General features: G+C 35.0%; 1 protein-coding gene, 2 non-coding genes and 3 pseudogenes across 6 annotated transcripts; all 6 read right to left on the bottom strand.

The window, feature by feature from the left end:
• Positions 1-343: 343 nt before the first annotated feature.
• Positions 344-538, bottom strand: LOC143550849 (U2 spliceosomal RNA). The gene has a single exon (XR_013138399.1). It is a non-coding gene; the product is annotated as a U2 spliceosomal RNA (small nuclear RNA).
• Positions 539-962: 424 nt separating this feature from the next.
• LOC143550844 (U2 spliceosomal RNA) lies at positions 963-1,158 on the bottom strand. Its single transcript, XR_013138395.1, has one exon. It is a non-coding gene; the product is annotated as a U2 spliceosomal RNA (small nuclear RNA).
• A 5,119-nt stretch (positions 1,159-6,277) lies between these two features.
• LOC143550851 (U2 spliceosomal RNA) lies at positions 6,278-6,389 on the bottom strand (annotated as a pseudogene).
• Positions 6,390-8,239: 1,850 nt separating this feature from the next.
• Positions 8,240-8,337, bottom strand: LOC143550852 (U2 spliceosomal RNA; annotated as a pseudogene).
• A 2,522-nt stretch (positions 8,338-10,859) lies between these two features.
• LOC143550850 (U2 spliceosomal RNA) lies at positions 10,860-11,042 on the bottom strand (annotated as a pseudogene).
• Positions 11,043-11,127: 85 nt separating this feature from the next.
• On the bottom strand, positions 11,128-13,285 carry LOC143550808 (uncharacterized). Of its 4 annotated transcripts, none has more exons than XM_077041395.1 (7): positions 13,128-13,285; positions 12,775-13,045; positions 12,588-12,649; positions 12,329-12,515; positions 12,143-12,239; positions 11,717-11,799; positions 11,128-11,339 (listed from the first exon to the last, which is right to left on the bottom strand). In XM_077041395.1, exons 1-7 carry the CDS (start codon positions 13,149-13,151, stop codon positions 11,332-11,334), a joined length of 732 nt encoding a protein of 243 aa, XP_076897510.1. In that variant the 5' UTR covers positions 13,152-13,285; the 3' UTR covers positions 11,128-11,331. The 4 variants fall into 4 exon arrangements, with proteins under 4 accessions (XP_076897510.1, XP_076897512.1, XP_076897511.1 ...); XM_077041397.1 differs by having other exon boundaries at positions 12,143-12,195; XM_077041396.1 differs by lacking the exon at positions 11,717-11,799.
• Positions 13,286-17,404: the final 4,119 nt, after the last annotated feature.

The raw sequence follows: 17,404 nt of genomic DNA, 5'->3' as shown, positions 1-17,404 counted from the left end.
CATGCACAATAGGTAACATGTGAATAGGAAAATTCTTAACAAGAACTTAAAATCAGAGCTTCTGTACTTCTTGCTAACCGTCAATGCTCTAGACTGTCAAGAAATTGTAATTCTGCATGTGCAGCAACAGATGACACTTTGTATGTTGCAGAAGCAAGCCCACAAAATGGCTTAACAAGGTTACAATTTAGAACGTTTTTTAAATAAAACTATAACCAAAAGTGATTTAAATAATCAACTTACTGGTTCTAGCAAAAGTATCTGGTACTATCAAAATGATCCTCGATAAGCATCCCGGAAGTATCAAATTTTGATAGGATTTAGCAAGTTTAACTATATGTTGGTGGGGTGCACCAGGCCTTAGTGATAGTGTAAGACCAAGGCGACGCATGAAGACCCAAGTAGCAAGCTACTTTGACAAGTCTTCCCCCATAAAAAATAAGATTAATATCGAGTGAGCCTTGGCTCACATATCAGATATTAAACTGATAAGAACAGATACTACACTTGATCTTAGCCAAAAGGTCAAGAAAGGTATGCTTATTCCTTTATTGGGCCTTTGTTTTTGTAGTGAACTACTCCTTTTCTGTTACTTCACTTAGCCGGTGTGGGTTGCATAAATCCCAACGTTCCTCCATAAAACAAGAACTCCAACCAGCAAAACTCTCAACCAACGTAAATTTTCATCTGCTCATCTTGATAATATGGCCCAAGAGAGAATGATGGTGCTTGGATCTTATAGATATAGCTAAGAACTCGATAATGAAGTTAACAAGCATGATTTTTAGGCTAGATTACTAGTGCTAATGACGTGAATTAAACGGTGATTGTCACTCTTGTTAAGGCGGAAATGTGTTCGTTTGCAGAAATGTGTTCGTTTTAGTAATTGAAACGAGTAATGTATGTCGAATTAATAGTAAGCCATATAAAAAAGCTTAGCCAAAAATATTAACTTGAAATTGGAGGGGTGCGCCAGGCCTTGGTGGTAGTGTAAGACCAAGGCGACGCGTGAAGACCCAAGCAGCAAGCTACTTTGACAGGTCTTCCCCCATAAAAAATAAGATTAATATCGAGTGAGCCGATGGCTCACATATCAGATATTAAACTGATAAGAACAGATACTACACTTGATCTTAGCCAAAAGGCCGAGAAAGGTATGCCTCTTCCATTCCAGGGTTTTCGACTTTATACTAAAATCCCACTTATCTGTTAGTTCCCTTACCCGATGTGGGATGCACAAAAAGCCTTCCTTTTTTCTTTGAAACTAACAACGCTTGTTTCTGCTTTCTACTAACCATCAATCACTCTCCATAATCTAAATAAATAATTACTGGAATGAATTTAACAGCAGGAACTACATCATCTAAATCAATAATCCTGGAACGAATGAATGTGCTTGGATCTTAAAGTTTTGCTTGCGAATTCGAAACGAAATCAGGTACAGCTCCACAAAAGTAATCTATATCTATCAATGATTCTACTTAATTATATAACTGCAACAAAATTAGGAAGCATTCTTAGTCATTAACAAGCTAGGGTATGAATGTCACTTGGCCTTGTATTACCAAAATGTCTCCTTTACAGATCCAACTAGCTGTTGCTCAACGTCTCAAATGGGAAATTATCTTATGCAAGCAGGTTAGTTAACTTGCTAGGCGAGTAAGTATTTTGAAAAAAATATTATTAATTATGTAGTTTCCTCTTTCGGTTGTTGATGTTTATACTTTAATGTTTCAATTAAATAGTTGGGACGCATACTGCACGTGAAAACATTTCAGCATACAAGGATTAAAAGAAATTCACCACTCAAAAGACAAAGCATAATAGTGTCTATTGCACTTATAAATCCACTTTATACTAGTTTTTTAATCCATTTTTTTTACCATTTTTTTAGTTTTGTTTTTTCAATTTTATTATTATCATTAAATATTTTTTTATTGTTGTTACTTGTTACTGTTATTGGTATATTGTTATTTCCATTGTGACTATCATTATTATTTTGGAATGTTTTACCGGTTATTATTATTTGTATATGTAAATTCTAAATATGTTATTTTTCACATTAATATGTACCTACTTTTCACTTGACAATACAATCCACGTATAAATTTGAAGATATATACATCGGCATGTTATTCATGTATCTTTCGGTTATAAACACTAAGGGGCACCTTTTGTTTAGTTAGATCTTTTGGTTACATTTACAAAATTTCCGTTGCATCGCGCTGTATTAATTAGTTAAAGAACAAATGGGAATTAAGAAACACTAACCCTAGAAATTTGAGACGTTTTGAAATTAAATCGATATATACAAATGAAAAATTGACTAAAATTGTTCTTGTGCTTGCTCTCAAGAAGTTGATGTGGATGGATGTACTTGTATGAATATCCCATCCAAACTGAAAGCAAATAAGGTTAGTTGTTGCTCTTAAACTAACATGAAAAATAAATGGACTGATATATGGGCATAGGAACAAATAGATAACTTTTCATTACATAATCATGTGACACATAAAACAAGCTATTAATGAAAGTATATAGGAAAGAGTGTTGATATTTGCAAACCATACAAGCTATGACCACTTTATTTAATTGATAGGCGGGAGCATGAATATTATCGTTCTAAAAAAATATAAGGTGGGAGCAGGGATGATAAGCCGGAGCGGCATTGTGTCTTCAAAGCATGAACTGCAAACTGACACTCAAGACACTTAAGTATCATGTTGTATTGCAATCCCTCGCCACATGTATTGCATTTTCCATCATTCAAAATTCCTTGAGCAAATGAGAGAGGATGTGGGTGATGATCAGTCTTATGAATGCTCCCAAACTTCACATAGATAAACGTATAAATGTTGTCTCGATAAAAAGAATATGTTTCTGTCTCACAACAAAGTATTAAAGGAGCACATGTAGAATGCACGGATTGAACACAATCCTTACAGTGATAGAAGCAAGAATGAGGGTTTAATTCACACTCACATATCTCAAAAAAATATTCACTCTTATGGTTTTCAATTGGGAGGTAACTCAAGTGCATAGGATGTTTGTCGTAGGAATGTCTAATTGTCTCAGGCAACAACAAAGCACAGTCAGGATGTATATAGATATCACACATGCTGCAATTGAAAACCATTCGTTTTCTTAAATTAGAAACATGAAAAGGTAGCTGGGGATTTGGGAAGAGACACATAAGGCACTGATAATCTGGGGGCATCTCCTTAACTATTGAAAGAAGATGATTTGGGTGAGATTTATGTGTGATTTTCTCAGGTATAAAGCCGCAACTAACATCAACATAGCATTCACACGACGCAACCATAACCATACCCGTTGCACGGTAAGCAACAAACAGCACATAAAAACAAATTGTAAAACTCGCATGCGATGTTTGACATTAAAATGAGAGGATGTTGTGGGTGACCTGGGTGGTTTCCTACCTTTGTTGGCAGTCGAGTGCACCACTCATGAAGAACAAAGTTGCAATCTTCATCTTCACTGGCCCCACACTTGTAAAATGGCATTTTCATGATTGGTCTCAAACACCCATTGCATAATAATTCTATCTTTTTCATTGGGTTATAGCACACGATCTTTGAGGAGGTTGGCGTAATGGAATTTGCATCAACTAAAATGAACTCATGATGATGATTGATATGCTTTAAGCTTAACTCATAAGTTGTAGGCCCAATTTCTTTAAAAAAATAAATGTTTGGGTATGTTGTAAGTTTGATCAGGAAATGGTAGCCGGAGAAGATTATGATAGTCGGCATCTTTAAAACTTTTAAAGGTTGGACCTTTTCCTGAAAGATTGAAATTTTGGTTAATATTTTTTATATCTCAAATAGTAATAATTAGTTAAATGGAGTAAATAGTATACAAATCAAATAACTTATCAATAGATAAGACAGACGTGAATGGCTCTCTTCTTGATGTAGCACAATCAAGGTGGGTATAGTAAATGCATTTTTCACATTTGTAAATCCAAAGATTATCTTGCCAATTGAAACTAGCATTGCATACTTTACATCTAGGAAAACGCACTACTAGAAAAATAGCTTTTAATGACTAACAATTTATGACTCGCGGCTATTTATGACTCGCAAAGACGTGTGTCATAGAAAAAGAGTCATGTTTTTTAAAAATTAGAAGATTTATGACTCACTGTTTTACGAGTCATTAAGCATGAGTCATAAAATGAAAAAAATAAAGATTTATGACTCTCTTTTTTCGCGAGTAATTAAATATTAGTCATAAAATAAAAATTAAATAAAAGAAAACTTGTCAATCAACCAAACAAAACCCTTCACCCATCTAACCCGACCCGTTTTAAAACCCTTCACCCGTTTCAAGTTTCAATCACCCATTTCTCCCTCCCATTTTTCCCTCACAAGATAAATCACCAAATGAAAAGCTAAAACACCAGACCCGTTTCAATCACCCACCACCATGACTCTCTAAAACACCACACCACCACCGAGAACCTCCCGGCGTCACCCACCAGACCACCACCGTTCCTCGGCGTCACCACCAGACCATCTCCGCCGCTGCACTTCCTCGGCTACGCACTTCCTCACCTACAGTGGGAATCTCCGGCGCCGCACCAGACCACCACCTCTCCGCCAAACTTTTGAGAATTGCCTAAACAGGTATATCATTATCATAAACTTCTAATACTTTTTGTTTACACACCTGTATAATTGCCTATGCTTCATATGAACTGTATAATTATACAAGTGTATAATTATACGAGTGTAATACTGATTTCGTTTACACACCTATGCTAAATTTCTAATACTTTTTGTTTATTGTTTCATCATATGTGCTGATTTCGGCTTAATATGAACTGGTAATTAAAAGTTATTTGTATGTGTGTATGTAGATTTGCACTTAATATGAACAGATTTGTATGTATGTGTGTTAATTGTTGTGATTTTAGGTGGATTTTACATGTTAGTTTTTTAAACGCAATGTATATTTAATTGTTTATAGGTTTGTATGTGTGTAAACGAGCCGGACCCGAACTATACGTTAAATGTTGTGATTGTAGGTATTTTGTTAACATTAACTCTATTGACACAATAGTGACCGTGTTAAAAAATTTCATTCAAGTATAAATTTTGATTTTATTTTCTGTCATGGTGTCAAAGTATAAACAAATGGAGATCGATAAATCATGCACAATAGTGATGTGCATGCGCGCGCTGACCAATTTACACGCGCGCTGATCCGGAATGGGTTTACTTGATACCATAATTAAACTAAAAATATTTAAGTTGGTCGAATTAATATATAAAAACAAATAGAATATTTAAAACGACATTTAGAGCATGTTTGTGATTGGGTATGAAAAACATTTATTGGCTTAGTGTTTACAAAAGGCCAATAAAAACTCGGTTCTTAATATAATAGTGTTTTAATATGTTAACTATTCATGAACTTTTAATACTCTGTGCGCGCGCGCTGACCCGGACTGTGCACGCGCTGACCTGGACTCTGCGAGTTTTTGTATTGAAGTGAATGCTTTTTGCTTCAAATAATGTATAAATATGCATGGATTGCGAATTTTGGGATCTGAATTTAATGAACTGAACTGAGGTTTGTACCCTACAAATTCATTTGATTTAACTACACAGGCAATATTTCCTTCTGCTTTTTGGTTTACATGAAAAACTGTGCTTTTAAATAGTGGCCAAAAACCTTTTTACAGTGTTTCTTCTTTTTTTTTTCATACACATGTATAAGAATTACAACAAACCTTCATAAATCAAGAAAGATAATATATAATGACCCAGTCTCAAAATATGTATATACTTGTCAAGTACTGCTTGATGTGTTTAGTATAAAAAGAATATATCTTAAAAAATTTCATTTACTCTAGTGTACACATAATTAAGGTTGAAGAATGTATTTACTCTGCGAGCGCGCAGACCCAGACTCTGCGCGTTCGCTGAATCGAACTGCGCGCGCGCGTTGAACCGGTCAGCGCGCGCTGACCTGAACATGTACATTTTTCGCAAAAAAAAACTGCACGTGCGTGCTGACTCGATTCACTGTTGTGTAGATGCAAGAAACCGGAAAGGATGAAGAGGAGATTGATAGGTCATTCTTGTGGAAGAAAGCAAGAGAACTAAAAACAGAAGGTTTATGCAAATAATTATCGATGCGTAAGTTATATATTATTATTATGCATTCTAATATTTAAATTAATGACACAATTATACACAATAAACCTTTCATTTCATTTCTTAATTAAGCATCCTACATCAAAATATCAAAATGCTACAAAAAATATATTTTTAGTCAATACAAGAAATCATTCTCGAAAATATTAAACTGTTAAGAACAGATACTACACTTGATCTTGGCCAAAAGGCCGAGAAAGGTATGCTTTTTCTGATGCTGGACCTTTGTTTTGTATTGTACTCGCCCCTTGTCAGTTAGGTATCTTAGCCGATGTGGGATGCAAAATCTCACCCTTCCTTCTGTCAATAGAATTAGCTCCCTTGTTTCTTCGAACAATCAATCACCCTCTTCATAATCAAGGCATATTTCTTGTTGATATAACCGCAAGAACGACACCATAATCTAACTAAATAATCCTAGATGAATGAATGTGCTTGGATCTTAAATCTATGCTTGCGGAAATGAAATCAGGTACAGCTCCACAAAGGTAATCTATACCTATCAATGATTCTGCCAACAATGTAGGACACTTCTTAATTATATAAAACAGTAAGTACAACAAACTTAGGAAGCGGTCTTAATCATTAACCAGCAAGCAGCAGCTGTTGCTCAAAGGGGAAGTAGTCTTATGACAAGTATTCTGAAAATAATATTTTCTCAATTTTCAGTTGTTGGCGTTTATTCTTTAATGTTTCAGTTTCCGGGTTGTATCCTACTTGTGTAAAACATTTCAGCTTGCAAAATGTATATAGTAGTCAATGTGTTACACCATTTTCATTTAACGTTCTGTTGGTATATTTGCGTTATTAGTACAATGGCAAAATGGAACTTTAATAATAAAATATCATCTTCCCTAAACACTAAACAGACTAGTAATAAGCTGTTTGATTGGCTATAAAACACAAGTAGCCCAAAATAAGCCATTTTTTTTGTAAAGATGAAAAAGACCGACAAGGGTTATGAGCTAATAAAAGACATGATACAAAAACGCATACTAAAATCTTATGAAAGAAAGATGAAGTAGAAGAAGGTGCGAAATTTGTTACGGAGATGAAGAAGGGTTTTAGAGACTTGATCTGAATTAGGTGGAAAGATGTCTTTTTTCTATCCTCGGATATTATATTGTTGGCCTGTTGGGGGAATAATTATACCATTAAGGTTTTGTACTGCATAGTGGTGAAAAACCAAAAAAGAGGATATGTTTGTTACAAGGAAACACAATCATTCACAAAAACATAAAGCAGTCGTCTGATAAACCGAGCAGACAAGAAGAAGTTGATGTGCATGTACGTGATAAATATCCCAAGCAAAGCAAGCAAGGTTAGGTGTTGCTCACTAACATGAAACATAGGTAGATGTAGTAAAAAGCTAAGATCTTTTTCATTAATCATTCAACACATACAAAAAGCTATGGGTGGAAGTATACAAAAAGAATAGACATTGTCTTTACAAGCTATGAACACCTTTCTTGAGTGATATAACGGAGTCGATAATGACCCTAAAATACATCACACTCTTTCTTTAAAGCATGAATTGCATACTGACACTCCATACACTTAAATATATCATGTAGTACTGCAATTCCTGACTACAAATACTGCAATCACCATGACTCACGATCCCTTTTGAGCAAATGAGAGAGGATGTGGGTGATCATCAATCTTATGAATGTTCTCAAATTTCACATTTGTAAACCTATAACTAAGCGACACATAAGACACTCATAATGTGGGGTCATCTCCAAAACTCTTGAAAGAAGATGATTTGGGTGAGATTTATGTGTGATTTTTTTTAGGTATAAAGGCACAACTAACATCAGCATAGTATTCGCACTTGACAAACATCACAAAAAAAATAAGTTTAAAAACACATGGGACTTTTGACATTAGAATGAGGGGATGTTGTGGGTTACCTGGGTGGCACCACTCATGAAGAAGAAAGTTGCAACCCTCATCTTCATTCCCCCCACACTTATAGAATGGTTATAGAATGGCATTTCATTCACCCCTCATCTTCATTCACCCCACACTTGTTAGAATGACATCCAATGCACAATAGTTCAATCTATTTTAAAGCAAGCTACTTTTGCAGGTCTTCCCTTATAAGAACAGATACTACACTTGATCTTAGCCAAAAGGCCGAGAAAGGTATGCTTCTTCTAGTCCAGGGCGTTTGCTTTTATGCTAAACTTGCTTCTTATCTGTTATCTCACTCAGCCGATGTGGGATATATGCAAAAACCCTTGCATAATACTAACAAACTCATCATTCTCTCAATTTGTTCCTTTCGTAGCTTTTATTAAGTTTGCTAATCTAATGAGCAAAGAGATTTAGACCAGCAGCTCTCTCTCTCTCTTTCTCTCTATGCAGATAACACATTCCATGAACTAATGAATTTTCTTTAGTGGATTGATCTCTTTGTTTCTTGTGTCTCATTCATATTAGACCTGAATCCATCTCCCACCTATAGTATATTAAATATTTGAATACTACTGGTGGGAAATGGTTTCTCAGTTGCTTGCACCTTACATTTTTATCTCTGTTTAGATATCTAAAACACAATAGAATTCATGTATAAATATGTGAATAGAGTCCCTGATCCCTATCATATCTATTTTACCTTAATTTGATATAATATGTGTAGGTGTATGTAAACTGTCCTTCCAGGACAGTTACTCCATGTTGGCAATTTGTGGTTGCATGTCTTGGGTAAGATTGAACACTTTGTTTTCATTTTCTGTTAGGGAAACTAGTTAAAAGAAAATGAAGCATTTAATTTATGTACTGTTATGTTCTAAATTTTGGTTTTAATGATAAAACCTAAAGTTGGTACGGTGTGATTTGGAGCTCTGCAAGTGAAGGGACACTTTTTCTTGCTGGTGTAGAGAAAGGGATATGACGTAAGGTTAAATTTTTATATTTCAAAGATTTTTCAGTTCAGTCGTAACTGGATGGTTTTTGATGCTAGAATTTAAATCTTATTTTGGTGAACATTTTATAGGGTCATGTTAAAGAATGAAGACTGTGGTACATGTACAACCAATATTTCTCACAGGTTTTTCACTTTTCAGGCTTGGGCTGTCAGAGACAAAACACCACAGTAGGAAAGCCTCCTAAGTATTTCATACATGATTTGCTTCCCTATTTACACTATCTTGTTGCTGTGTTCATATCTTAGCAGATGTCTAAAAACAATTTATTCTTTAGGGTAGAAAGATTCATGACAAAATGGCAAAACTAGTCCTTTATGTTTGCACGGTTTTTCAATAGTCGTTTTTTAGCAAACTTAATAACAGAAAACATCCTTTATGTTCAAAAACTATATCATGTTACGCCCTTTGGCCCTAACTCAGTTAACTTTTCTCGTTAAATCCAGTCATGTGCAAGACACATGAGGGTAATTTTGTAAATCTACATATTAATTTAATTCTTAGAAATTTATAATTAAACAATCTCTTTCTCTCTCCCCCTCTCTCTCTCTCTCTCTCTCTCTCTCACACTCCTCACCCTATCCCTAACATTAACGAACACCCGTTCCGGCCAACAGCTCGGAACCGACGACCACCAAATACAACAACTCCACCACCATATGACGGCAGCCATAGCAGTGAGTGTCGTCTTCAGCCGCCATTGTTAGAAATATGAGTGAACACGAGGAAGACAATCTGGCTGATGACTTTAGTAGGTCATACCATTAGCGGCGGCTAGGGTTTCGAATCAGTTCGTTATTCCGGCGACCACAAATAGCGATATTCAGTTCAGCGCTATTCCCGTCGTCTTTCTCCCTCTTTATAGAAAAGCCCTAAATGTGCAAGTCTTCTGTTTGTCTCCAACCCGCACTTCTAGGATTTCGAAATCTAGGGTATATATGGAAGAAATACGTGTGTGTCTTTGGCCAATCATTATCGGTTTTTACTTACCTAACGACAGGTGGTGAGCGGTGGCGGCGGTGGGTAACTGGCGGAGTTGGTGACCTAATTTAACAATTGACACATCCCTAATCTTTTATTTCATAATTTGTTTCACCTTTAATTTGTTAATCAAGGATTTTATGTGGTGAAATTGGGAGTTAATAGGTTTGGGAGTATGAGGATTAAGAGATGGTGGTTGGTGGTGTAAGACAAGGAGGGGGATGGATACAATAGAGACTAGAGAGAGGGGACGGAGAAAGAGAGGGGACGGAGAGAGAGAGACGGGAGATAAAGTGAAAGAGAGGTGGGTTTTGTCGGTGGTGGTGGGAGGTTGGATGGGATTATGATGATGATGATGATGATGATGATGGGTGGTGGCCGGTGTGTTGGTTGTGGTGGGTTATGGTTATTTGGGAAAATGAGGGGGTAAAAAGAAAAAAACTTGTATTTATTTAAAGCCAAAAATTTTAAGTCAAATACACATAAAACCCCTGAGAGGATAAAAAGACAAAACTGCCCTCACATGAGGTGCACATGACTGGATTTAACGAGAAAAACTAACCCTCATTATTGAAAGGACAAACCGTGTAACGTTTTTTAAACATAAATGATGTTTTCTGTTATTAAGTTTGGACGACTGTTGAAAAACCGTGCAAACATAAAAGACGACTTTTGCCATTTTGTCAAGATTTATTAAATACGTATATTTAGTTGTGCAATAACAGATTGCATTACAAAAAAAAGTAATTTAAACTAGATATTGGAGGGGTGCGCCAGGCTGGCGGTGTGTAAGACCAAGGCGACACATGAAGACCCAAGCAGCAAGCTACTTTTGTGGAACTTCCCCATAAAAAATAAGATTAGTATCAATGGCTCACATATCAGATATTAAACTGATAAAAATAGGTACTGCACTTGATCTTAGCCAAAAGGCCGAGAAAAGTATGCTTATTCCTTTACTAGACCTTTGTTTTTATATTAAACTTCCCTTGTCTGTTACTTCACTCAGCCGATATGGGATGCAAAGTGTGTTTCAGAAAATTAACCTGCTTTCTACCTCCATATACGAACCAACTCAGAATTCTTTGGCAAACAGGATTTTAAATTATATAAAAGGTTTTCAAAACATAGATAAAACATACAACCATAAATGCATGTAACATGTCCACTACAGTCTCTACATTTGGTATTTCGCTCCCCTTAAGTCATCGACTCATGTCCTCGCTACTAGAATCTTACGAACCTGGTGCATTCAAACATACAGAAAATATAAGTAAATATTATAATTTTTTTATAAAATGAAATAAATCCAAATTGCAAGATTTCAGATACAGGAAAAATCAATAATGATATCCACACAAGTATACATTGAGCAATTTCAACACATTTATCAGTAATAGTTTTGGCATTGTATTTGAGATGAAAGATGACCCGAGTCGACCCATTCAAAAGTGAACGAGTCAAAAGTTGCATTCTCTACCCCTAACTCCCTAAGCAACTAAAATATTAAACAAAATTATGATTTTAAAGGAGATCTCCTTGGTGTTGAGCTCAAAAGACTTACTACTTGTGTGGACATATAAAATCATAATCAACGAATAGATAATCTAGTCAACGTACCATAGTTTTGCTTCACCTTAGTGAATCTATGAATAGCTTTCAGTATCATCCCAAGCTTCTTGTACTTTAATGGTCCCATATGCCTGCATCATATAGATGAGCCAAAATTCATCCCCAAACGGTGAATGACTTACGTTGCATGATAACTCTGATTTAGATGCTCATTAAATAACAATAGGGATATTAATTAAGTAAAATTACACCAAGTCATTTTTCTAATTCCTTCACACAAAAAAAGTCTCACTTTTCACAATTTTTGCCAACATAAATGAGGTAATTTGGCTCGATAATTCCCTCTAGTTTAGCATCATAATTTAAAATTTCAAGGGTATTTTAGACATTTCACTCGTAAGAAAAGACTTTGTCAAACATTGCATTTCTCAGACATTGTTATAACAGAAGAAAAAAAGGAAACAGTAGGCTTACACCATCTCCGTGTAACGAATTCGCCAAGCCGGAAATCCAAGGTGGCACCTCACCTGCCCATAAATTAATAAAAGATCGGGATCTGGCTCTACGGCACCTAAAAGGGAAAAAAAACTCATCATAGATTTATTTACCATTCGCACAAAAATGATTTTAAGGAAAGAAAACCCTAAAGAAAAAACAAACCAAGGGTCTTTAGTGCCTCGGTCAAGTGTGTTTCAGTAAAGAACGGTTTTTCAGAATCTGAGTCCGCATAATACTTTTTAAAAAGTAGGTTAGCTGCTTTAGCAACTGCTTCTTTTCCATCAGAGAGAGAAACAAATTCAATTTCCATCCGTTTTGAATCGAGAAGTGGATCGGATGCTAAATTCTCCTGCACGAATAACCATGTTAATAAAAGTAAAAAATAGATAATATAACAAAAAGATATCATAAAACACAATACATTAGTAATCTCCATAGAGCCAAATTTCTCCATGAAGATTTCCTTTGACTTCTTCAACACTCCTACATTTGTAAAAGAAAATACGGTTAACCAATAAAATATACATCAATGATCAATACATGTAAAAAAGGTAACAACCAAAATTAACCAATAAAAAAGTATGCCAAAATATCAGCATCTCCCTTACCTTCTCGGTCATAAAGGCAGATCCTTTTCACGCCTATAGATGAAAGCCACTCTAAAAGTTCAACCACTTTTGATATGTCACGGGCTTCGTCACTGTCCACAACAATTCCAAGATATTTGACCCGGTCCAAATTTAGATCCGTGTACGCATTCACATATCCGTTTGTTATAAGGTAGCTTTCAATTGTGTTAAAGATTTCCCGGATAATGTATACAACACTGATTATTAAGTGAACTATATGCCATAATAAGAAGAGCACAAGGTTGCCACTCTGCATACACATGCATAGAATTGTGAATATCAGAAGGAACAAATGATGATGATTAATAAAAATGTATTTGAAAAGATAATACCTGTGATTCAGCTACTGGATCCATAGTCTGCAGAAAACAAATCAATTAAAGAATAAGGAAATAGCAATACACTTGATATATGAATATAGCTACAAGCCTACAACTGCCCATCTAGTTTTACTTCTGTTAATCTAGGAAATAGTTTAAAACCAAAAATAATTTGTACACCACATTAAAAATCTCAAAAAAGGCACATGTGGAACTAAAGAAATATATTATATATGCAAAAAGAACAGAATAATAAATATAAAAACAATATAATAGTTCATGTGGTATAGTGGTTATAGGGATGAGCATTTGGTACTGGGTACCGGTACCGTAAGTACCGAACCGACCAAATTCGGTAACTTTACCATATATTTTCAAATTTCGGGATCGGATTTTTCGGGATTGGGATTTTCAGGATCGGGATTGGTACCGGTACCGGTTTTATTCGGGAGTATCGAATGGGTACCGAACTTTTTAACAAGATATTATTAAGCAATTAGAATAGCCACATTTGTATCTAATTGAGGCTATGTGCATTGTTATGTTGACTTTTTTTCAGACCAGCCACTTGGCAATTTTGATATTGAAAATGGACGTTATTGCCAAGTTTTTCAGTTGACTTTTTTTGGGTCAACTGCTATGTGCACTGTGGTATAAACAACATTTGCAAAAGAATGTTATCGCCATGATAGCTTTATATTTGGTGTAAATGTTTAAAGTTCAAACTTTGTTTATTTTAATAGTATTTTAGGAACCACCTGTATCGTTTCTACCCGGAAGTGTTGACCAGTCAACTCAGGCTCCACACTCATCATTGTCAAACGGGCCGAGGTTTGAATATGGTATTTTTAATAGGAGAACAAGTTTAGTTGGGTCCCAATCGGTACCCTTAAAAACGAATTAGATACCAAAATTTTAAAAATCAGCAGATTTGTTTTATCAAACTTGGTACCGTACCGAAAAAAGGGTACTGAACCAGTACTCTCGGTACCGGTACCAAATAATTTCAAATTCCGGGACCGTCCCTGAACTTTGTTAATTACAACATGCATACCTGCTATTAAGGTATGAAACCCTAATCCCCTTTTGCAAATTCATACAATTGTTCTCAATTTCATCATTTAATTATGAAAATTAACAATAAAAAAGTCAAAATAAGTCAACTATACACAGTTAAACGCTATCATCATGTATAACTAACAAAATTAAAACAAAAAGCATGATTGCAAAGTCATACATGCTTATTGAATCAAATGATATGGGAAGGATTAGAAAGAATCTGCAGGTGTAATGATCAGTACATACATACCACCGAGTAGTATCTTGATCTGTAAGCGTCAAAATCCAAATCGAACAGCTTAAGAAGTTGCGTCGATTCTTGAAGGCCCGTGAATTACGGTATTATATACAAATCTGTTTTGTTGGCCATATACGAGAAAAACACAATATATGTGCAAAATGCAATACATGTGTTAGTTATGGTTAGATGTACTTAACATGAATACTATGTTTTCCACAATGTTTTAATGGAATTTATTATAGGTTTTTAATTTATAAAGAAACGTATGTCACGGGCCAAATATTAAGGGTTGAATTGTAAATTGTTCAATTTTGGTTTGTTGGTTAGTTTAGACTTTATTGGGCACGACTTCAACGGGATAAATAGGTGTATATGTTGAGATGTGCTTGCACATCGAATGGCGGACTAGTTGCGAGTTATCAGGGTATGACGAAACGAGTGGATCCGGATTAGAAGCAAGGTAGATTGACTAGCTCCTGGGCAGATAGCCAAGAGCGTTACACAATGCTGAGAGGATAACATGATAGTATCGTACATGTACTCGTATCCGTACATGTACCCGAAAGTACATGTACCTGAAATCAGTAAATCTGGGTACCCGTACACGTACCCAATTCTAAGGTGCGGATACGGGTACTCGCTTTGGTACCATTTTGTTCTTTTATAAAAAAAATATCCATTAAACTTGGTATCGGTACCGACAAACAATTATTTATAATACCACAAGCAAAATCGTAATAACACAACCAAAACATAATACTAAAACTGAAAATGAAACAAACCATAATATAAAATTTATTCATAATCAAGTAATGAATTCCAAAATATACAAAGTCTCTCAAAGAAATTTTTATCAAAATGTTTAAAACAAAATTAAGTTATGCAAATAAAGTTAGTATCCGTTTAATCTTCGCTAGTTATCTTTCCATTTTCCATTTCTCATTTCTTTGTTTATTGCTTTCAATTTTTATAGAAAAATAAGAGATAAAGTTAATACATGTTATTTAATGATATACATAATTACACATACATGAAATAAAAATATATTAATACAAGGTATATGAATATACCCATATGATTCAACTAATATATATTAGGATTTAAAAATCTATCTTGAAAGTTAAGTCATGAGTGTTAGAGACCTAATAAAAACCCTACAAACTCTAAACGGGTACCGATACCCATAATACCTGTATCTATACCCAAAAGTACCCGTATCATAATCAGTAAACTTGGGTACCCGTACCCAATAGAAACGTAAGGGTACCCTAAGAAGGAAATGACATGCCCTAGCATTCTCTTCAGCTCCTTATTTGTTGTTTGTTGTTGGGGCTCGAGCTTCTTGTATAGCTTTAGCTTGATTTTGACGGATTTCAATACCCTTCCGATGAACTAGAAAGCCGAGTCTATTTCCAAGGGTCAACCTTCAGTCACACTTCCTGAAATCGATGTAGGAACAGCCATCGGGACCGGATTTGTCATAAAATTGATATTCTTTCGTACGGGTACTGGTACGTGTACTGAACATGTTCGGATACGGGTATTCGTGAAAAAAATCTGATCCTTATAACATAATGACACGTGGCTTGATAAGTTTTGTTACATAGGATTTAGTATGATAAATTTCATTTTTAAACAAGTAATAATAATAAATACATTACAATCAAATACTTCATCTTTGGGTGCACCATGTCCATCTTTGGTGTCGATTTGTAGGGCTGACAATTGGGTACCTGTTAAAAACATGATAAGACCTGTTAATTAAAAAAGTGCGTAAGGTGATTTTTTTATTTTTTTAAATAATTGAAATTAGTAGGCTAGACTCTCTCATTATCCCTTATTGGTACACAAAACTTATAACTGTCTGATAGTCATGCCATATAAAGTAGTAAAACGAGTCGTATTCAAGTTTTATATTTGTGTCACGCACGTCGCCTCTTACCTGTTAAACTTGTTAAGAAACGATTTGTCAGCCCTACCGATTTGAGTGGGCGGTGCTTCCCGCTCTCTCACTTCTTTCCCTTTCTTGCTTCTCTAAGTCGGGATGAACATCCCACGAATTATCCCTTTCATCATGCATCACTTTTCACCTCATGTTCCACCCTATATAAGTAAACCTTAGCTGTGAAGTTATCCTTATATCCGGTATCATAAGCATAAAACACGATTATATTTGAGATGTTTTGTTTTTTATGAACCAATAAATTTTTCTGTCCACGACTAATATGGATTTGCCTAATTTTGAAAAGATGACGACGAATCAAACCAAATCCACACACTTTCCAAGCGAATACAACCATCTAGAAATTAAACGAGCCTTTAAACCATGACAATTGAATAAGATATTCTCGAATAAATTTTTAAACCATGTGAATTGAATAAGATATTCTCAAATAAAATCTTTGTAAATTATTGGAATCACGCACGTTTATGAAATGAAATTCGGATTTCAATTAAATTGAATTATGAATTTATGAGTATCAAATTTGGACCGATACGCACATTCATTCAAATACTATTGATGGCTATATATATATATATACTTGAATGATTATTTTGATTACTGGCGGGTCATTGATCTATCCGATCATCTTTATTCCACTCTCGGCAAGAAATCCACTATAGATGTGAAACCCATTGATTCAGCCTAAACCCACTATTTTTTGTCACAAGCGAGACTTTAATCCAAAACTCATCCCCATGTTAAATTGAAGTCCTTTGGTGTCTCACATCAACCACTTGAGTTAGGGATCATTGGCACAATATATTTCTATATGATTTATAGATTTTATCTAAGTAAAAAAAATGTTACGGCTTTTTCTTTTTTATAGACAATTTTTACCAAGCTTAAATTAAATTCAACACAAAATATGATTAGATTGATCAATATACCTAGAAGCAAAAGTCACGAGTTAGACACATGGACACCTACCTATCGTGAGCTAAGAATGTTAGATAAGTTACAAATGGCACCTGATTTTTGTAACAA

Source organism: Bidens hawaiensis, unplaced genomic scaffold, assembly GCF_021521415.1.
Source record: "Bidens hawaiensis isolate Kalapana, Puna unplaced genomic scaffold, B.hawaiensis_p1.1 tig00016189_1, whole genome shotgun sequence".
In the NCBI taxonomy this organism is placed as follows: Eukaryota; Viridiplantae; Streptophyta; class Magnoliopsida; order Asterales; family Asteraceae; genus Bidens; species Bidens hawaiensis.
Note: the sequence above shows the minus strand (reverse complement) of the source record. Positions and strands in the feature narration are given on the sequence as shown.